Source organism: Drosophila sulfurigaster, chromosome 3, assembly GCF_023558435.1.
Source record: "Drosophila sulfurigaster albostrigata strain 15112-1811.04 chromosome 3, ASM2355843v2, whole genome shotgun sequence".
Taxonomy (NCBI): Eukaryota; Metazoa; Arthropoda; class Insecta; order Diptera; family Drosophilidae; genus Drosophila; species Drosophila sulfurigaster.
In genome coordinates, this window is record NC_084883.1 from 45,388,102 (window position 1) to 45,411,580 (window position 23,479).

At 38.5% G+C, this 23,479-nt stretch overlaps 1 protein-coding gene across 2 annotated transcripts in view; it reads left to right on the plus strand.

Annotated features, from left to right (window-relative positions):
• The window catches only part of LOC133843548 (bifunctional heparan sulfate N-deacetylase/N-sulfotransferase), a 74,161-nt gene that overhangs the window by 46,190 nt on the left and 4,492 nt on the right, over positions 1-23,479 (plus strand). For both annotated transcript variants that reach the window (XM_062277149.1, XM_062277148.1), the window contains exons 3-4: positions 6,113-6,322; positions 19,886-21,770. In XM_062277149.1, the coding sequence (XP_062133133.1) occupies positions 6,113-6,322; positions 19,886-21,770 (2,095 nt within the window). The remainder of the gene's footprint in view (positions 1-6,112; positions 6,323-19,885; positions 21,771-23,479) is intronic.

Consider the following 23,479-nt stretch of genomic DNA (forward strand, 5'->3'; position numbering starts at 1 on the left):
CTCTGGAGCGTGTCAACTGCTGGCGAAATGCAATAAATAATTACATTTATTTGCTTTAAATGCAATTACAAACAAACAAACAGACCGGGAATCAAGGGACCGACCTTTTTGCATACATCCAGCAGACATATCCTTTTGGATGTCGCCAGAGTGTCGGCCATTTCTCCACTTTCGCGTTCACAGTTCATTTGGCGAACTGTGTGTTTGTATGTGTGTTGTTGCAGCATTGCGGCACGGCTTCGGCTAGGGCTTGTGTGTCTCTCGCCTCTTTCGGCATTTTACCACTCATTTCCGTTGCAATCCAATTGAACTTGGCTTGCTTGATTTATTTAATTAACTTTTCTCTTTTTTGTTCTCTGCTTTTTTCTTAAAAAATTGGCAGATCCCGGCACCACAATCGTTTTGGGAATTTTCTGTTTAAGCCGCAGCTCAACTCAAATGGGCTTGACTCGACCCCTCGACGCGTCGCTTTGCCGCTTTTTTGTGAAGTATCTCAGCTGCGCGCATTCTCTCTTTGCGATTCTCATCGCATGTAATTCGTAGCAATTTCTTTTCATTGTATGCAAAGCGGAAAGAAACACGGAAGTGAGAAAGGGGGGGTGTGAGCGACGCTGGTTGTGATATTGAAGTGCGAATGACTTGCACAGCCAATGAAATTTATGCGAATAAGCAGACTACAGGCTACAGTTGAGCTTCCCTATAATGAACTGCGTTTAATTGGTATTTCCTTGCAGCTTATTAAAATTTTTATTTTGTTTGCGCTTTCATTTCAAGAGAGAGAGTTAAAAGACTGAAATTAAATTGCTATTTGATAGATAGGCTTCAAATTTACAAAATTGTATTATTTTGTTTTTATTATTATTATCTTATTATTCTTTATTAAAAAATTACTTTATTTTTCTTTTATTTTCCCTATTATTGTTTCTCTACTTTCTATTAGTTTAATTGGCATTTTTCCTTGCAGCATATTAAAAGTGATAGTTGAAAGTGTAAGAACATTTCATAACTTTTTTTAATCTGTTATGGAAAGATATAGTTCAAATACTTAAATTACATGTTGAAGTATTTTATAGTTAAGTTGGAAATTTAAAATCCTCAGACTTTTTTTACTTTCACCATTTGACACTACGAATAACAAACTCCTGCAGAGTAAAGAATTTAACTTTTTGGGTAAAGGCTTCTATTAAATGTTTACGTTTGTTATAGATAAGATTGCAATTCAATATATGTTGAATACTTAAACAAAAAACGTTGTTTTTCGTATAGTACCAAAAATGTGATGGATCCCTCTAAGCCTGCTCTCTACTTTCACAATTTTTCTTTACTTATATCAATACTCTCCGGGAGCGTAAATAATTAGAAGCATAGCAAAAAGGCTTTTGCTAAGCTCTAGCTGCTGTTGGGGGCACCAACAGCAAATCCTTTGCTTTCAATTCTTATATAATCATCGAACTTTATCGTATTACAAGCAGCTTTTACAGCTTCGCTTCATCCTGGCTTTCCAGTGTAACCAAAACTTGCAGCGGTTATTGAATCATCGGCTCTCTCGGCGCTTCTCAGCATATCCAAATGGTTGCTTTTATCATTTCTTTTTTTTGTACGTTTTGTATTGCATTGCGATTCGTTTTCTTTTCGCATTTGGAGCTTGAGCTGCTTTTTGCTTTTTCTGCGCTTTAGTTCACTTTTTATTTTTTGGGAATGGAGAATAGTTTTATATGTATGCATATATCCAGCGTATACATATATATCATTTGTATGGGTATGTAAAGCACACATCTTTGCGCTAGATTCGCCTTTTTATTATGCTACGTCATCCCAGCTGCATTACGTATGCGCTCCGTTGGCCGCGCGGCAGCTTCGGCTGCTGCTTTCACTGCTTCTGCTGCTGCTGCTGCTGCATTTGCTACTTTGCAAATTTATTACAAATTTTTACATACGATTTATTGTTTGAGCGTGCCGCCCCTCAACGTTGGGCCAGACGTTTGCGGGTTTTCTATTACGCTCGCAGGCGTGGCTCTGGCCTTAAAGCCTGGCACATAAAATTCCACTGAATTGCGAGTCCCCACAGCGTGATGAGTGTGTGAGTGTGTGCTTCTGTGTGTGCGCGCACGATTTTCAATAAAAAGCAGCCAGCAGAGAGAGAAAGAGCGAGAGAGAGTATTGTGTCTTCAAGTTGACTAATAAGTTCTGGCCACGATGATTGCCGCTGCGACAACACAGCTCAGCAGAGCAGAGAGTGCAACATTTGCGTGCCGCCGATTGCCAAGTTTGTTGCACGCCCGCATAAATAACACGTCGCAAATGCATAAACTGACTTTTTGTTGCCTAATTTATGCAGCACAAAAGACGAAAGCAACGCCCATCAGCCATCTCGTTTTGTGGCTGTCGCCTCGTTTTGCACGTTGCACGTTGCCCGCTGTGTCCAGGCTGTAGAAACGGAAACGGAAATTTTGTGCTGTGCACAAATAAATCAGCGAATGGCGAAAAGCGCCAGAAAACAGGCCAGAACAGGTTGTGAGCCGACTCTGACGCAAACTGTTTGCTTGTTTTCCCTGTTTTCGGGCTGCCTGATGTTCCGCTGGTCTCTGCTTGCTGTGGATGCCTTGCCTTGCCTCGCCTTCTTGCATGCCACGCAAATGTTGCACGAAATGCAAACACGGTGCTGCAACCCGAATTTCTTCATCAGACTCACGAAAGAACCACAAAAGTGTTTCAAAAGTATAAGCTGCTCAAAGTGGAGCTATAACGAACACTAAATGCTCTGAATTTTCGAAACTATGTAGCATTAATAATCACAAAGCTTTGGTAGTACATTTCCACTGAAGTGCCAGAATTGAAAAGCTTAAAGCAACAACAATGGACAACTCAAAGCTTTTTTTTAATTAAAAAGCATATCTATTAATAATACTTTATAAGTACTATAAGAAATTCAACAGCTTAAAGCTCTAGCATGCATTTGCTACCTATAACTTAGTTTAACGTAAAACAAAACATTTATTGGGCAGCAAACATATTTTTAACATACCATATGTTTGACTAACCAAATGCAAATCAACTTTCATGAACTTGCACAAATAATTAGAAAGCTTTGCAAGCACATGAACATTGAGCTTAAAGCTGGCGGATTTACTATTTACAGCTAAAATAAAATTGGTTGTGAATAGGAGGCTTAATTAGGCATTGAAATATTCAGATTTTATTTTAAGAAATATTTCGAAAGAATAAAATATTTTGCAGCTGAAAATAATGCAGAAAAAACATTTACCAAATTGTAGCAAAATATTACAAAAAAATCTTGAGATTTAAATAATCCGTAAAATATTTAATTTCTACTTTAATAAATAATTCGAATTCATAAATTATTTGGTAACCGAAAAATCACTAAAATATTTCCGTAAAATGAAGAATTAAATTCTAACAAAAGATTACTTAGAAATCACGCTGCACTTTAAGAAATATGGAAAACCATAATATGCAGTTTGGTGCTGCATACTTTAAGCCGCCTTGAGCCAACTATTTGTGCATTTGCTAGGCAAACTAACTTGTTTCTGCTCGTTGACTGCAGGCACAATTTTGCGTTAGTTGTTTGCGCTGATTAAGTATACAAATTTCTTGTGGCATTTACCTCAAGGGAAGCTTTTTGGCCAAAAAGTTTAATATATTAAAGATATTTCCCAGCGGCAGCTGATGTCCTCGTTTTCATTTTTTTGTTGCTTGCCTGATTTATGGCGTTTCAAATGTCTTGTAGTTCGTTTAGTTTGCATTTTGTGCGATTACAGGGTATATGAAAAAGAAAACTTTTTGGTTAGGCCTGATATATTCGGGGGCGAAGTGTTTGCTCGCTCTCTTTTGCATTGCATTCTGTATAGATTTGTGAGTGTGAGAGGCTTTGCTGTGTGTGTGTATGTGTTTGTGTATTTGCTATCTAAATATTTTGTTTTGCCAGCACTAAAGTTTTGCCAACAGGAGAGAAGAGAAAGAGAGAGAGAGGAAATGTGGCAGTAACAGCAACCAGGGCATTACTTGGCTTGTCCTTTCAGAGTTTGCCTTGCCGCATGCTAAAAGTATTTACATTTTTCATTGCAACTAGAAGGAGGCGTAGTAGTTGCATGTGCATAGTAAGGCTCGAAAGGGGCCAAAAGACTTTGGTACATTTGTGCTTGGGCTTGGCCTAATAGGTTTTTGTTAATTTTTGGGGATTTCTGCTTGAAAGGGGCTCAAAGGACTTTAACACATGTTGCCTTTGTCAGAGTCCTTGTAGTCCTTGTTGTTGCCCTTTATGGCTGCAGACTGCTGTTGGTGCCCAGGTGCGGCAGGCAGGATATGTGAAAATTGCATAAGACCCATATAATAAAATGCTTTGCCACCAAATGAAATGAAAAAGACCAGAGATGAGAGTTGAGCGCAGTTCAAAGGTGAGGCTGGACAATGAATGCAGAAAACATAATGGGGAAAAAGTTTCGTCGACTGAAGTCAACTGAGCCCCTCTGAGTCAGCTCAGTTTTCAGCTGAGCTCCTTGTTGTCCTGTTTGTTGGCTTGTTAATGAGTCGCAATGCAAATGAAGATATGTGGCAACAACAGACTGCAACAAAACAAAACAGAACAACACATCGCAGCAGCAGTGGCAGCAGCTGCTGAAGACAATAACAATGTTGGGGTCCATTGTATTGGCAGCAGTTTGCTTTTGTTTGTCATATTGCGCATACGCAACGTTGTTGCCTTGCTGCGTTGTTGCGGCTCCTTCTGTTTGGCTGACTTGCCACAGATTATTTCTGTGCACACACACACCCCACATTTGGGTTGCAAACTACAGACTGCAGCTGCAGCTGCTGCTGCTCGACTAAGTAAATACAAAAACGGAGGAAAAAATAAATGCCGAGCTCTACTCGTCTTTCCTTATGCTTTTCAAATAGGTTTTTCTTTATAACTGCCATTGCAATGTGGCGCAAACTGTGCGTTGCATTTTGCTTATACGACTATTGCGGATGAATGGCATGGCAGCAAAAAAAACTGAAAAACTAAAACTACTATGAGTAATGTTTAGTGCAACCAGCTTTGACCTTTGATGCGCTGCATGGCGTTGTCCTTAGCACTGAATTTTTTCTTATTTGCTTGGCTTGAAGCAGCTGCAAGTGAAGTCAACACTTTAAATTGAAAGCTGTTATTAAATAGATAAATATTTTCACAGCACATTGATTTTGACTGAACACATAGTTAGGCGTGTGAATTAATAATAATTTTGGGCAGATTTATCTTCCAATTATATGTTTAATGGTGTGCTTTCATTTAATTGATTAATTTATTTAGAGCACATTGATTTCGATTTGTCGTTCAATTAAGAAACGAATTTAACAAATTTAATTAAAATTTATCTCTAATTTACACTTTGAAGTGAGCGCTGTTCAAAATTTAGTGAATCTGTGTTGAATATGATTTCACTGTCAATTAAGAAACGAAGCTAACAAAGCGAATTAATAATAATCAGAGCATTTATGAAGTTTTCTCTTTCACTTTGAATTGAGCGCTGTTAGCAAAGCTATTCATTGAATCCATTCACAGTGCTTGGTCTCTTATCTAACACTCAATTAACAAGAAAAATAAGTTAAATGAAGCGCTGTTTGATAATAGCATTTATAGATTAATAAACAGTTGATTTATGCAGCTTAATCTTTCAATTATACTTTGAATGGTGAACTAGAAAAATAAACGGACTTGTTAGGTTTGCTCTCATTAGAATATTGTTCAAGTTGACTCTAAAAATTAAGAGCGAAAGAAAAAGTAAATCAAATAAAACTGCAGTAGTTCTTTGATGCTTTAGTTCTTAATAAAGAAACGAAGTTTAACATTTAGAAAAAAGACACAGTTAAAAAGTGTAGCATACTTTGTAGCGTTTGTGAATCAAAAAAGCTGCAATTAATTTTTGCTGTTTAGTTATAGCACGAAACACTTTGAATTGAGATGGAATTAGAAATAAAATAAAACACACAATCACGCTTTAAAGTAATCTTTTTAATGCATCCATCCAAATTTATATACTTTTATGAAACATCAAACTTAAAGGACTAAACTACTTGAATTCAATTTTAATACTTGTTATTTCTTTTCTTGCAGTCTCATTCAACGTGACACTCATCCGGCGCCCATCATCAACTGCCGCATGATGAACTCCGCTGGGAAACATATAAGAGATGCCTCTCCTGCTCCAGATCATCGATCGGAGGCGAGACTTCGCATCGATCCCAAGGTGCTGGTGTTTGTGGAGACAACGTATTCGGGCTTGGGAAGGGACATTGCCGAGTTGCTGGTCTACAATCGCATCAAGTAAGTTGGCGACGCGCTCGAATGAATGAGTGAATGAAGAAGAATGTGCTTGGAGGAATGCTAAAGAGGAACCATAGACAATTAGCTCAGACAAATTTGCATAATTGCAAAAGGCAACGATGCAATTATTGCGCCCCGAAAGTGACTCCATGCAACCGGAAGTGGCAGCGTAACCGACACCAGAAATGAATTGCGAACGCAGCCAAGTGCCAAGTGGCACCCGGCAAGCTGCCATCTATCTTGGCTCGTTCATCTCTTCCTGCAGCTCGAGCTTTTGCTTCTGCTTCTGCTTGCTCTGCTCTGCTCTGTGTCTGCGAGTGGCTATTGTCAATGTTGACCCAATTTGGGCAACTGGCCATAAAAAGGCAGGTTATGAAATTAATGCTGCTTGCTCTGGCTGGCTGGCTGCTGGTTGCTGGTTGCATGCTGCAGGCAAACCGGAGTGAAGCAAGCAAAGCATTCCGAGTTTAATTGGCAACTTATGCTTTTGTGGTCGAGTGGCCACCGCCTTTAACTCTCCTCCCTCCTCCTTTCCCCTCTCTGGGCTTTATTCTGTCTCTTTAGGCAAACGGAAACCGCCAGCGTCATGTCTCTTCGTCTAGGTTTTTCTTTTTTCTTCTACTATTACTAGAGAGCTATCCACATCTTACCTGCAAAACCTTCTGGCGGGCAAACAAGTCAGCATTTCTTTGCTGCCTTTTGCCGTAGATACTCTCTCTATAACATAAGGGGTTATAACTTTGCCAAACAGTTGCGCAAAGCTCTTGAATTTTAATGAGCTTTCGCTTTTGCGGCTTCCAAACTTTTGTCTCTCTAATCTTGTTCCGTTTTTGGAAAATTAGTTTCCGGCATCATTTCAATTGCATTTATTATATTCGCTCGCATTCGCATTGGCAACTTCGCATTTTCAAATAAACGCAATTATGCTTATTTTCAGCACTTGAAATTGTTAATGAGCTTCGACAACGAACGTTTAGCATATAACTCTTGAAGTTTTGATAACTATGCCACCGCAAAACTATGCTCTTTGAAGTTTCTAAAACTGGTAATGCGCTTAGTTAAATTTTAAATCGTCGCAATTTGAATTCATTTGACGCTGATTACCATAAGAGCAGTATAACTTTGTTTGAGCGAATAAAATTGTTTGAGCATTGCATGTTAGTCTCAAATTTCTATGAGGCGCTTTGGAGTCTTATTCATATACTATTAAATCCTAGCTGAACTCGTTCAATTTATAAATTCTTCAATAAATATATAAAATTGGCTTGTACCTCTTCCTTGAATAAAATGAATTTAATTATTTTTTTTGGCATGAACGAATATAATTTTTTAATTCTTCTGAAGCAGTGTTTTAATGATAATTGTCCTGTTTTTACTCATGATGAAGCACTCGGCAAGAATAAATAAATATATTTTATTATTCTTTAGGAGCGTTTTACGATTTGTATTAAGTTCTGTTTATCTATCCCTCTTCGCCTCATTCACTGAAGATGAGTGCCAATAGTTTTTATAATTTTTAACACTTTCCGGAACACTGGGATAGTATGTCACAATATGATATGTTTATAACATTTGCGATAATTGAAGGAATATGTTCTCCTCAAAATACGTATTGGGATTATATGTCAAAAGATAAAAGAAAAGTGTGAGAATTTTCTCGTTGTCACCTCTTATGATATACAAAAACTTTTGCCGCTATTATCTTGAATTTAAAAACAAAACTCCGTCCCAAAAGGGTTAAGAAAGATGAGATTATAATGCACTTTTTTGTCACTTATAATTAAGTAACTTTTAAATATATGTTATATATTATTTGTGCAGGCAAAGTAAAGAAAAAACAATGAAATTCGCAAGAGGCTCTCTTCTTGTTTCCGTTTTTGGTTTGCTTGCTCTCTTTTATATTTAAGTAACTTTTAATATTTAAAATTATTTAGTTCTACTCCTGCCATATTGTCAAATTTACAGCAGTTGCTTTGTCTCCCTCTTATTTACTCACTCTCTGTCAAAGGAAGAGTGCACCTAGCTGTAAATCATCTGTAGTCTTACGTAGATTACAATGCACTCGCTATCTGTCTCCCTCTCTCTAACTTTATTGCATATGTTAGCAACTTACAGTTGAGCTTTGACTTAGTTGTCAAGCTGGCAAGCTTTGTTGCCTGAAAATTGGCTAGAATAGAGAGAGAGAGAGCAGGCTTAGCTGGAAGTGTATATTATACTCGTGTCCAGAGCATGTAAGCGTCGTATTGCGCCATTATTCCAATTACTTCACACACACTCCAGCACACACCCACACACTCCCCCCCACACACACACACACACTCAGACACCTCGACTGCCCTTTTGCCCAATGGGCACAAAAAGCAATTCTTTGGCTGGAGAGAATGCTTTGTGTGAGCTGGTGGCCGCAATGACCGCAGGCGGCAGCCTCCTGAAAAACCGCAATTATAAAACCAGCTGGACAGCGGGGGCGCTGTTTGCAATGGGGGCGTTGCAAGGGGGAGGCGTTACTATACCAACTTTTCAATAACATTTTTTTTCATATATACATATATAGTATACTATATATAGAGAAGCATTCCATTTGACTTTCTTTTTTTATTTCACACTTTTCACTTTTACATGGGAGAAATTAAGGGCACGTGTGCAAATTGCGGTTATAAGGCGTCACAAGCAGTTGCAGCACAGCACAGCGTATAGAAATGTTCATGTGGAGAGGGGGCGGAGGGACGACTTACAAGTCAAAAGGCTAAAAATTTCAATTTGCTGCTGCTTTGTTGATGTTGTCGGTGCTCTCGAGAGTCGAGTCGAGAGAAGTAGAGGGCTCAGCTCAGCTCCGGAGTACGCTTTGTGTTATATAATTAAATTTCGTCGTTATAGCCAAACTACGGGTAACTCTGCAAGGATGTTTGCCTAGGATCTGTTGCGAGTATTGCCGCTGTCAGGCCAAGTGCTTCAACTCTAATGAGATTTCAAGTGCAAATACGAGAAGTCTCCAGCTTGAGCTGGCGGCTTCTCTGTCGCCCTCCAGCTACCTCGTGTCTACCTCTCCCATTGTCTCTAGTCGAATATGCAACAGACTTGCTTCTCATCGACCTAATCAGTGCACTGCTGTGTATGTGTATGCGTGTGTGTGTGTGTGTCGTTGTTATGCGCTTATCAATGACTTCATTAGTGCTCTAGAGTTGACTGCAACACAAAACTTGGCCAGAGTCAGAGACAGAGAGAGAGCTAACAAATTCCATTAACATTACGAGATAGCTCTCCATCTCATTACAGTTAATGACTGTCTCTATATTTCTCTCCGCAATCTCGGCGTATGCGTATGTGAGTGCGTTGCATGGAGTGCGTTCCATGTGTGTGTGTGTGGCAGGTGCTACTTAATTAACAATTATTTATGAGCATGCGTCGCGCAACGCTGCAAATTGCACCCAAGTTGCCACTCAATTAGCTGACTGAAAAATGCGCTCGTTGACTCGACGAGACACACAATCTACACATGCGAAAAAGAGAAGAGAAAAGAGAGAGAATGAAAGAGAAGATGAGTGGATGTATGTGTGTGTGTGTGGGAGGGACAGTTAATTGTGAGTGCCCTTTGCACACCTATGCCTTGTGTGCCCCAATTAGCTGCAGCCCAAAATCCTGATGTGGCCCACCCGCCAATTGATTGATTGCCAAGCTACAGCCAGCTGCCAGCTGCTGCTCCTCACTCCGCCTCTCCCTTCCCCCTCTCTCTCTCTCTCTTTGCGTTGCCAGTCAATTTTGTGCTTGAGCAGCGCAGACAAATGGCATTGCCCTGCGAGCGAGGCAAATTTGAACTGCCTGGCAGCGCCTAAAAGTATGCAAAAGTTTTTGCAAAGCATACAACTTTTTATGCCCAAAAGGCAAGTAGAAAAAGGGAGCGAAGAGGACAACTAGGAAGAGCTCTGAAAGAGGCTTTTGGCGCGTACCGGACTACAAGTGGCCCCAAAAGCATTAACACGCCAAGTTGGCTGCCGATGTTGGCATCTAATGCGCCGTGAAATTCTAATGGAATTTCCTAGGTAATTACGCGAACCCAAAAGGCAGCAGCGCAGCATCGTCGGCATAGACGATGTCTTGACGCGCGTTTATTAAATTGCCATTGCCATTGCCACGCCCACATTATGCGGGTAATAGCTACTTAACCTTATTTTCAATTTTTGATTTGGCTTTTGTGCTAGGCACAAACGCATGCAACGCTCTCCCTTCCACGCTAATAACATCAGTCAGCCAAGCAGCAGGAGCCAAGTCAACAGCATGGCAGAATGGCAGCATGCAGCATGGTAGCAGGAAGTCATCAGCAGTCTTGTTATCATTTGCCCCATGTATGGGAGTGTGCTGTGGTGTGTGTGTGTGTGTGTGTGGGTGACTGAATAATGTAGCATGCTTTGCGGCGCAGCCATAGAACCTGCGCTCATCCTTTTGTTGGGTTTCGCACGGCGCTGATTGCGCCACTGGGAGCCCAAAAACTTTTAAAACGCGAAATGGCGAAAGGCGAACGGCAACCAACCAACCCACAACAACAACGACGACGAGTCTACTCGAACCAAATAGCAGCCAAACCAGCGCCACAACAACCACCTTCAACAGCAGCACCAACAAAAACAGCAGCAGCAATAGCAACATCAGCAATTGCTTCGCTTCTGCTTGGCGCTGACGTCAATTCACAGCAGCAGCAGACACATGGTGAACGCCATAAACAGCCACCACAATTGGATGCTTGCCATGGCAACGTCACGCGACTTGGCTGCTGCTTCAGTTTCCTCTCTGTACTCTGCACCACTCTTTGGGCTTCCTCCACTCTGGCAGCTGCCACAACTCCTTGGCTCGTCATAATCACACCCTTTTGCGCCAATGTTTACTTTAATAATGTCGCGGAAAATTTTTATTTTCAATTTTTCACAAGTCAATGGAGTTAACCTGCAACATTTTATGGAACTGTGGGATGTAAAAGCAGTAAGAGTGCTTACAAAATAGGAGAATATTTTGCGTATAAATTGAAATCTTTTTGGAGATTCACAAATTCAACCTCAATGTGACTATTAAAGTTGAGATAAATTAGAATTGATATTGGAATAGGAATTGGAATAGGAAGAGAATAGAACAAGTCATTGGAATATTACTATAAATAAAAATAGGTATGGTTATAGGCATAGGCATACAAGTATATTATTTCCCATAATATTATGACTGACAAGATTGGCCCAATCCCGGATATTCTTTACCCCGAAATTGTTAAAATCAGCTTACTTTAACTATCAGGAAATTTTATTTTAATTATAAAAATTTAAATTATAAATTAATTAAACTTAATCAGTTCATCAGTTTCATTAGTAATGTAAAAATCACAATGGTTCCTTAAACTTTTTATATTAAAATTAGTATAGTATATATTTTATATTGAATCCAAATGTATGGCTTATATTTGATATGCAAAACTGTGTTTTAGATAAATATAAAATATATAATGTATATGTATACTATTTCAGTTAATATAAAATTTACCAGATTATCAATTAAAGCAACTAAGCGGTTATGAATAGAGGATGACTAAATCTAAGAAAAATGTGTATTTATCCCATTGTCCAACAGCTAGAAGACGACCCCTGGCAAATATGACTATACAATAAAGTCAACGTGCATGTAACTATGCAAGTGTATGGGTGTGTCACTATGTGTGTGTGTGTTATGTTTATGTGGATGTGTGTGTGTGTGTGTGGCTGCGTGGTATAAATAAAAAATATTTTTCTCTAGCGCACTTGCCACGTGATGGGGCATTGGCTGCTGTTATCGTTGTTGCCTGATGTTGCCGCCGTCGCTGCTGCTATTCTCAGATTGCCAGCACAGACTCAAGAGAGATGGGCTGAGTCCTTTAGTCGAAGAAAGCAGCACAGAAAGATGGGGGCAAGGTGCCCCGCCCTTTTTTTTTGTGCTGTGTGACAAGTTGAGCTGGCCTGGGGTTGACTTTCTGCCATCGCCGTCGACGCTGCCGCCGTTTGTTGTTATTTTTCAACAAATTGGTTATTTTATTGAATTACTCAAGCAGCAGGCCGCCACGCCCCGCCCTCTCCGATGCTTGAAAGGGGGCATGACACATGCGCCTCGTCTGATTATATTGGCCTAAGCAGGCGACGCTGTGGGAGACATTGTCGAGACGTTCCTTGTTCGTTGTTCGCTGTTGCCGCACGACATCGTCGTCGTTGCGTGTCCTGAGCTGAGCCAGAGTCGAGCCTTAAGTAGTTTTGCCGCGTATAATAAATTTTCTAGTTTAAACTCATTTATTGCCCGCGCGACTCGACGCAGAGCTCGTTGCTGGCCAAGTCGTCTCTCGATGTCGTTGTTCCCTTTTTGTTCCTCTCTGCTCCCCGCCGATGCCATATAATGGCCATTTGTTGTATAATTTTCACATTGTTTAGTGTCCCGAGCGTCGTCGAGTTGAGTTAAGTTGAGTTGCTTTCTGTGGTGCTGTTATTTATGATATATGTATGTATGGATTGCCACAAGCAAAACTGGCTTAAGGATAAGTTAAGGCGACCAAGGATTGTGTTTCCATTTCTAGCATAACTGATGCGTTGGCCACACGTACGTATACTTGATATTAAGTGCAAATTGTGGGTCATGTTAATGGCCAAAATAACTTAATTTGTGGCGAGGCCCAAAGAAAAAACCCTTACCATCAGCTAATAATTATGCAAAAGTCTGGCTGAAAGTTGTTAAGCTCACTCGATTTATTGCTTAATGCTAAAGCTCTTAATGGATTGCAGCTCTGCAGAAAGAAGTTGAAACTAATTTAATGCCAAGGCTTGAGAATGTTTTTGTTTAATGCTTACAAATAGTTTTAGAGTTGAGTGTATATTGAAGTGCATCAAATAAATCGAGCTAATTCAGATTAGTTTAAATTACAATTTGCCAAGCAATTACTTACGGTTTTTCTTTTGTTTTGCAATTGCAGTTGGCTAATTGCAAATTGAAATTGCCTTATTCACGCTCACAAAGAGCTCATCAATTGCATTGTGGCCAAAAAAGTTTTGCTCTTTAAGTTCACTTCTGCTTAGCAAATAGTTTGATATCGATTGCATGGCCAGACAATTAAACGTTTATTCAACTCGTTGGCACATTTTTCGGGTTTAATCGACGCACCAAAAGTTGTGGCACAGTTTTTGCTACCTATTTGCAACATGTGTTGTGAGTATGTGTGTGTGTTATAAGAGAAAAGCAGAGAAAAGGCGAGACAATTACGCAAGTTTTTGACTAACAATTTGTTGGCCGCCTTAATTGCGACATTTTCTCTGGCAGCTAATCAGTTGGTTGAACTTTTAGGGGGGTGACGAGAAAAGTTCTTCGGCCAGGTTATTGTGCGGCGCCACCTGCTTATGTGCCACCAAAAGAGATCAAATCTTGTCTCTCTGACGTCTTGATGCCACAAGCAAATATTGTGGATTTTTCGATTAGCAAGCGAGCGAGTGAGAAAGAAAGCAAGAGCTGCTCTATCTCAAGCCCGGCAGCTTAATTTCCTGACGCAAATATCAACAAGGCAAAGCCAAGTTGAAGCTGGCCCCTAAAGCGCTCTAATGAAATTACAGCACACAAAGCAAGGTGAGGGTGGAGTGAGGAAGGAAGAGGAAGGGAAGAAAGTGGAGTCGACACTCAGCTGGCGGTAGCTGAAAAAAAGAGAAAGAATGCAAGCCAAAAGTGCGCAAAGTGCGGGAAGTCAGGCTAAAACTAAGCTCATTTAATACGCTGCATAAGCGACAAGCGACAGAAGAGGAGGGTGACTGCAACGGGTGGGGTGGATAGAAGGGGAAGTTGCAAGACATTCAGGAAATAACTGCAGCAGCAACAAAGCAGCAACAGCGACGGCGACGTTAACAACTACAGCAAACAACAAACAAGCAGCTCATGTCGGCATTTGCAGTTTTACGTGCATCCTCAGGATAATTTAACACCTCGTACAAATGCAAACAAATGAGCGCCGAGCTGCCACACACACACATGCATACACACATACATACATACACATGCACACACTCATGTGTGTAGGTTAAAAAAAAACAAGCTTTATTTACTTGCAAGTAATACCCGTTAATGGGTTTTTAAAACAAATCCGCTGCGGGCCTCGTTTTCTCCCTGCTTTCCTCTCTCTTCGCTTCGCTTTTCCTCGGCTGAGTTTATCTTCGCACAGCAATTAAATTTCAAATATCAACAAACGCGTATGGGCGATTAAGTGAATAACAGAAAAACACACCGAGCAAAAGACAGAGAGAGTGTCAGAGCGAGAGAGAGATTGGCAAGTGTCATTATATAGTTAATTAAACAAACATTTGGCGCTGATAAAACGCTTTAATTAATGCTGTCGAGGAGACTAACGAGGCGCTCTGCCGTTTAAATGCTCGACACCTTAAAAGTATGCTATTAAAAATATTTAATTGCAACAAACAACCCGGGGTAACACGATTTTATGACGTGGTTAGTAACTGTAGTGAAAACATTTATATATGTCTGTTTTGTTATCAATCTTTGCGAAGATAATTCGGAAATGGTAGGAATATATATGTAATGTTAGGCTATATAGATAACCTTTGGTTATTTAATATACGGATGGTTCACAATATGTGTAAAGTACAGTTTCATTGATTTAAATAATACTGCTTTCTGATTTCGTAACTACTGCTGTTGCTTCTGTTCTTCTTTTGACGACTTATAATCTACTTCACACGAATGCTGTTCAACTTCTCACGATTGATGATCTTCTACTGACTGATGATACCGATAGCTTCGTGCCTCCACAGTTATTACTCACATATTTTTTTATTTATTTGAGTTGGTTAAAAAACTACAGCCAAATAATACAAATTTTAAAACAATTGTTCCTGGAAGCACTTTTTTGTATGATAGTAAACACAGCTCTCACAATTTTGTTAAATGAATATTATACGGATTATGCTTCGTGGTATATTATTTTAATACATTTTCTGACCAGCCTTAAGATATGGATGTTTATAAAATGTGTTGCATTCTATTATTCCCAGTTTCATTTTAGATGCTGAATATCGTGTGTCTTTTGTTATGAAAAGCAACTTTGATTATCAACAATTATTTCGCAACTAGCAACATTTTATTGCATTCGAAAGTAAACTTAAATCTCTACACTCTACAATAATTCATGCAATATCTTATAAAAATGCACAAAACAGTTACGTTTTAATCTACAAAAACGCAACACGCGATATTTGCCACTCAGTATATTTATATTGCATTTTTTTTGTAAACTGTCACTCGTGGCACTTTTATCAAAACGCATGGGGATAGTTAAAAACATTTATAACAATAAATTTCTAAATTGTTTTTATAAGTTAACCTTATCGTTTTTAGAAACGAAAACCAGATACAAAAATATTGTGCATATGTTTTTTGTCAACGATTCAGTTGTCAACTATTCAGTTGACAAAAAACATATGCACAATATTTTTGTATCTGGTTTTCGTTTCTAAAAACGATAAGGTTAACAAAGGCTTGCAGATTAGCAAAGTAAAAGTGAAGGCAATGAAAATGTAATTTTCCAATCAAATATAAGAAATTTGAATAACACATATTATCAATTCTTTATAACTTACAATATAAGTAAATATTTTATGTCAAACTTATAGAAAAGTAGGGTCAATAAATTTGTCAAGTAAATAGTAATGTTTTGGTATATGAATATTATTTTTTAAAATCGAATTAAATATTTGTTGACTTTTCATTGAAAGAGCTGCGGGTAAAAAGTATGGTGAATTTTGAATTTAAGCTTCGTTGACTTCATATTTCGGGTTAGTTCTTTTATGGCAGTTGGCAGGATTGTCAGTGACATTAGGGCGGAATTTCATGTAAATGTCATTATCAGTAATATATTTAACCTTGGGTTTACCAAATAAGAATAACAAATTCTAAAGCCAACAACCTTTTTAAGAATTTTATAAAATTATACTAATACTAGTACATTTATTAAATACATTCTATTTAATTTATAGAAAAACATCATTATAATTCTGAAATGTTGACTAAAATCATTAAATATTTTCTATTCATTTTATAGAAAAGTAGCACTATTATTTATTTTTATTGTATGAATAATATGATATAGAATTTCCTCAAAATGAAATATCTGTTGACTTCTGATTTAATAACCATGCATAAAGTGAACTGTTATTACATTTTACCCAAACAAAATTTGCATTTTCACACACATGATGTTGACTTTGGTTTACCACGAAAAGCAAACTCCATGGTCACTTAACTTTTCCTAGTCACTTTAGTCACTTATCTCTCCGAGGATGATGGTCACACTTTATGACATGGCTTTATTAACTTGAGCTGCGATGCGATATGCCAAACGAAGTGACCGTGTTGATCGGTTAACTTGATTTAAACTTTAACCCAAAGGTATTACAGTTAACTGACTGTGTCATAGGCCAATTCAGAGCTATGTGTGTGTATGTGTGTGTGTGTGTGTGTGTTGAGTGTGTAGTGTATCTGCGTTGAGCGTATCGCATCTTTGACTCGCTTCAGTTAACTTTCCATTATTTTTCTTTTCGGCGTGCGATTTTTCAATATCCCCTCGGACAAACGGCCATTTTGAATGGTCTCCCATCGCTCCTTCGATGTCCTTTGGGTGGTGGTGGCGTTGCGGTGCGGTGCGCGGTATGTGCGCGTTTCTCCCTTTAGCCATGTGACACATGGTCTCGTGTTGACGCGCCATAAAATATGCAATGCATGCAGTATGTCAACCCCCCACCTCCGCCTCATATTTCTACCCCTCGTTGAACGTATCCATAACTCGAGCCTTGGGGGCCAAAAGTCGTGACGTTCTCTCCTTTTTTTCTTGCTTTGTCAAGCCCATCGCCTGAAAAAACTATCAATAATGTGGCACACCCACACACACACACACACTTACTCGTACACAAATAGAGCGGGAGAGTATAAAATGTTTTGCCTTATGACTTTTATGCAGAGCGCGTCGAACGGCCACCTGCAAAATATTTTAATATGCTTCAGCGAATGCACATTGAAAAAACGAACGAACAGATCTCTTTTCTCTTCTTTTTTTTTGCACCAGAGGTAAAAATATTTACAATGTGAGCGACCCTTTCACCCTTCTCCCCTTGCTGAACCTGCCGCTGCATATCATATTCTTTTTTTTTGCGCTCTGATGTTTCGCTCGGATTTTACGTGGTTTGGCATATTGAATCAAGTTTGGCCAAGTTTTTAAGCTGTACTCTGTTCGTTGTTTAGCTTTAAGCCCGCTAAATGAACGCCAACAACTTTTAGCTTATATATATGTAGTATATATGTGTATATATAGTATATATATATACTATCGAAGTTGAGCTCACACAACAGTTTTTGGTTGGGTTCGTTTCAGGTATCCGTTTCGCATTCAATCAACTGTAAATTCCATTGCATGCCAAATATTTTCATATTTATGCAAAACTATTTACGCACAGTCAAATCCCTTGCCACGGGTCACAATTTACTACATATACATACATATATTCGTATTTATATCGATAGGATTCCCCTTTCCTAGATTGCGGTGGCTTAGCGCCCGCATTGCTGCCGCTTGAATGTTTAAAATAATAATATTGGAATTGATTTTATTTATATTCATAGCTCCGAAATGTGCAATACAATTAATGGTTGAGGTTTGTTCAAATGCAAATTGAAAAAGAAAATGCGAAAATGAGAAAATTTGTTTGTGTGTGTGCAACTGAAATATTTATGCATATTAATTAGGAAGTCAAGCGAGCGACATGTCAAAGAAAATTAGACAAAAGTATTTAATCAAATAGAGAGGTTTTCATATTTATTTTATATTATTTATCCAAAAGTAAATTAAAATCCCATTTCAAATTGAATTGTGTCGAGGTAAGCTTTGTAGCAATCTAAGATTGCTGGAGACAGAGTAAATGTCTTAATTAAAATACTCAATCAATCGAAGCACATGTTTTATTGAGGTCAGCATATTTATCTGCACTTTAAATCATGCTCAAGTAAATTCAAAGTATTTACACTTCTTCTAGTTATTAAGTCTGTTGTTCAATTTTTGCAGCACGCCAATTGAAAAATAGTAAGAAGTTTTTTAGAAACCTCTCACAAACTTAATAACTAGGAGAAGAGTAAAAAATGCTTTGAATTTACTTGAGCATGATTTGAAAAGAAATTGAAAAAGTGTCAATATTTATTTAAATATCCTGATATTTGAATTGATATTTGTGGCTCATATGTTTCGAAACATACTTTCTAATAGTAAGTGAGAAATATAAACATTGATTGTGGCACTTTCTCCAATTAAAATAAAATGCTGCAAATAAATTGTGGAAATATTCCGAATTTCCCTGCAATGCATACGTTAACTTCTTTTGCCTGAATATTTTGCACTTTTCGTAGCAATTCACAAGCAAGTATTTATTGAGAATTTTGACATATATTTAAGGCTCGTAGCTTGTTGACTTCAGCATTCTTTCCTTTATTTTCATTCTGCCTTTTCCAATTTTATTTGACCGTTGCTATTTGCGTATCTGGAGCTGAGCACTCGCATTTTATTGCGAGCACAATGCAATCCAGCTCTGTGGGTTGCGTGTCGCAGCAAACAGCTTCCGACAGCTGTTGTCAAATGCAACGCTGTGCGTTTCGCTCTGCTATTCAGTGCTGTCAAGTTAGCTATTTATTCGCTAGAAGTGGAGTTTTTTAACTATCTAAAGCGGAAAACATGGTATTTAGCTGCTTTAAAGGGAATTACACTTTTATTAAGTCTTAATGATTTAGTTGGAAGGTAAAACTTTTTGAACCAATATAATATATATTATCTGAAGTATATAAGAACTTTATTATATTTATAAAAATAAAAGGAAACACTTTAAAAGTGAACGTAATTTATTTTACAAAATGAAGTTATAATAGTATATATTTTAAACCGAAGGCACAATTTGTAGTTTTATTTTTAAATTAAAAAAAACAACGTAGAGAATATAAAATAAATTAAATTAAAATTATTTTATGTATATACATTTGTTTCACTTTTAAGTAATTCAAGTTTATGCGCAGCTTTATAGAATATCGTTGTGAGAAATCACTTTTGTTTTTCAATTTTTATAATACTAATATTACTTTAAAGTATTTTAAATTCATTTTTAGAATACAGAAGATTTTGCTGTTATTATCTATTGCCAAAATGTATTTATATTAAAATATAATAATGGAATAATAGGGTTAGCTTTATAAATGTTTTGAAAAACAGTCCTTTCTAGCTTTTTTATGTGTGACATAGCGGGTTTCATTTCTGTCAAGTTGGCAGCGCTGCTTTCATGCTTCACATCCCTCTACTTCTCTCTCTCTCTTCATTAATGTCAGCTGTGACATGCAGTTTGGCACCCACTGTTATACGCTTGGATCTGACAGCTTCCGACAGAGTTGTGCCAAAAGTTTCGCAACAGTTTAAACAACTTTCTCCCGTTCTCTTTCTCTCTGTTGTTCCTCAAACTGACTTCCCCATTTCTTCCTTTGCAGATACAAGCTCGAAGTGGCTGGCAAAAGTCTGCCAGTGCTGACGAATCTGGACAAGGGTCGCTATGGCGTCATTGTGTTCGAGAATCTGGACAAATATCTCAACATGGACAAGTGGAATCGTGAACTGCTCGATAAATACTGTCGCGAATACTCCGTGGGCATTGTGGGCTTCGTCAGTCCCAGCGAGGAGACACTTGTGGGCGCTCAACTGCGTGACTTTCCGCTCTTCATACACACCAATCTCCGGCTGCGAGATGCGAGCCTCAATCCCAGTTCTTCGGTGCTGCGACTAACGCGAGCTGGCGAAACAGCTTGGGGCGCATTGCCTGGCGATGATTGGGCTGTGTTTCAGCACAATCACAGCACCTACGAACCGGTGGAGTGGGCACAACGCAACACCCAGGAGTATCCAGCGGATAGTGTGGGGCAGGTGCAACTGCCACTTACCACCGTGTTGCAGGATCGCGGTCAATTGGATGGCATTCAACGGGTGCTCTTCGGCAGCAGTTTGCGCTTTTGGCTACATCGTCTTGTGTTTCTCGATGCGCTCAGCTACCTCAGCCATGGACAGTTGAGTCTAAGTTTGGAGCGCATGATCCTGGTGGACATCGATGACATCTTCGTGGGCGAAAAGGGCACGAGATTGCGTCCGGATGATGTACGTGCGTTGATTGCAACACAGCGAATTATTAGTGGCATGGTGCCGGGTTTTCGCTTCAATCTGGGCTTTTCTGGGAAGTATTATCATCATGGCACACGGGAGGAAAATCTCGGTGATGATTTTCTGCTGCAGAATGTGCAGGAGTTCAATTGGTTCTCGCACATGTGGAAGCATCAGCAGCCGCATCTCTACGACAACCTCACGCTCCTCATGGGCGAGATGCAGCTGAACTACGCCTTCGCCAAGGAGCACAACATACCGACCTCATCGGGTTACTCGATTTCCCCCCATCACTCCGGCGTTTATCCCGCACACGAGTTGCTCTATCACGCCTGGAAGCGAGTGTGGAACGTGAAGGTCACCTCCACTGAGGAGTATCCGCATCTTCGTCCGGCGCGACTCCGTCGAGGTTTCATTCATCGCAATATTATGGTGTTACCGCGTCAAACTTGTGGTCTATTCACCCATACGATGTACATTGACCGCTATCCCGGTGGAAGGGATAAGTTGGATGAGTCCATACAGGGTGGGGAACTCTTTCAGACGATTGTCTACAATCCCATCAACATATTCATGACTCACATGTCCAACTATGGCTCCGATCGCCTGGCGCTCTACACATTCCAATCGGTCATCAAGTTCCTGCAGTGCTGGACGAATCTGAAGCTCGCCTCAGCGCCGCCCATTCAGCTAGCCGAGATGTACTTTCGCCTGCATCCCGAGGAGGTGGATCCCGTCTGGGGCAATCCCTGCGATGATGCGCGCCACAAGAAGATCTGGTCAAAGACCAAGAACTGCGATTCGCTGCCCAAGTTCCTGGTGATTGGACCGCAGAAGACGGGCACCACAGCGCTCTACACATTCCTCTCGATGCACGGCAGCGTGGCGAGCAATATTCCCAGCCCCGAGACCTTCGAGGAGGTGCAATTCTTCAACGGCAACAACTACTATCGCGGCCTCGACTGGTACATGGACTTCTTCCCCTCGGAGTCGCTGCCCAACACCAGTTCCCCGATGCCCACTTCGGTGGGTTCGCCCCGCTTCATGTTTGAGAAGAGCGCCACGTACTTCGATGGCGAAGCGGTGCCGAAGCGTGCACACGCTCTGTTGCCCCATGCTAAGATCGTCACCATCCTCATTTCTCCTGCGAAGCGCGCTTACTCCTGGTATCAACATCAACGTGCTCACGGGGACATCATCGCCAACAACTACAGTTTCTATCAGGTGAGTGACAGCTTATGAAAAGCTATTATTAAATAAAATATACATATATGTATTTAAAAATAACATAAAATAAAAAGAAATAAATATCAGAATAAATGGGATTACAAATATGACTGATACTATTATAGATACTGCATAGATTGACAGATTATAATAAAAGCAGATCAAGTTATATCTACAAATAGAGGGAAGTAAAAAAAAAAACACTTACTTTATTGAGTGGATAAGAAACCTGAAGATAGAAATGTGTCTTCACGTTACAGATACATATTCATATGTTTAGAATACGATTTAGAATGTATGAACAAAATATAAAAAAACTACATACTTTTATTGATTGGGTTGAAAACATGAAGATACATTTAGAAATTGGTCTGTCTTGAGGGAAAAGTACAAAAAAACAAAAAATACATTTATTAATTTGGTAAATAAATGCAGCTGTAGATGAGGATATGTTTTTAAATATTTCTAAATCTTCAATATGGAAAAAGGCAGTTAAATATAAGATTCAAATTGCACATCAGATTCACATTCATATTTCTACTTTTGTTGTTTTATAGTAAAAATGTTTAATATTGTGATATTCCTAAAACTAGCAGAACTACGCAGTTCGCTGTTTACTATAAGAAAAAAAGCATATATTTCTTAAATATCTTCTACAACAAAGCGCATTTTATTTATTGTACGCTTTGATATAGCCGTTTTTTCATAGATTAATGGCCCAAGTTTAGATTTTTAAACTAATTATTTATTTATGAGAAACCTATAAATAGAAGAGTCCAAATTTTCCTTTATAAAAACCTTGACACATATTATATATAGCTATCACTTAAAAAAACGCATGCAAATTCGTTGCGGAGATAGCCAACAAAAATATATTATAGATTAGATTAATAATTCAAAAGGAATATGTGAACACATTTTTTCATTTGAATAATAAAGCCATTTTAAATGCACTCAATTTATAAAATAAATTCAAATCTAAATAACTAGGAATGAAATTAAATACAGCAAGCTCTCAATAATAATAGTGTTTATTCATCAATACATATTACTCGTTAGTTTCAGACAAAGCTCTATAAATATTATTTATTGAGCATAAAATGAGAAACTATATTTAATTTGAAAACGAATTTTATTTTTATATATGGAATATACATTAAACTTTATTTATTGGGAGTTATTTTTAAGATACAAATAAAAGCCAACATCGAAATTGAATAGAAAAACGTTCATTATGCTTTATTTACTTTAGAAATAAAACATTATTTAAATATTGAGCGAGAATATGGAAGTTTTAAAGAATTGTTCTACAAGTTTGAAATTACTTAATATATACCGTTAATATAAATCGAAGAAAGAAGTATTGAAAATAGGTCATAAAAATAAACATAAGAGCTTCAACAAATGCAAAAAATCTTTGTATATTTTTATATATACTTTTATATTTGCATTTGAAGATATATTTCAATCACATCGATGCATTTGTAAATATTACAAACAGCAATGCAGTTGGATTTTCAGTTGTGCAGTTGTGTCGACTTGCAATTACAGTAACTGCAACTGTGCAACTATTATAGATTGAGATGCTTTGCTATTCAATGGAGACAGATACAAATATGTTTGTAGAGAAGCAAACAGGAAAACAGAAATGCAAACTGCAGAGATACACATAAGAAAAACGAAGTAAATAATGGGAGCAATGTCAT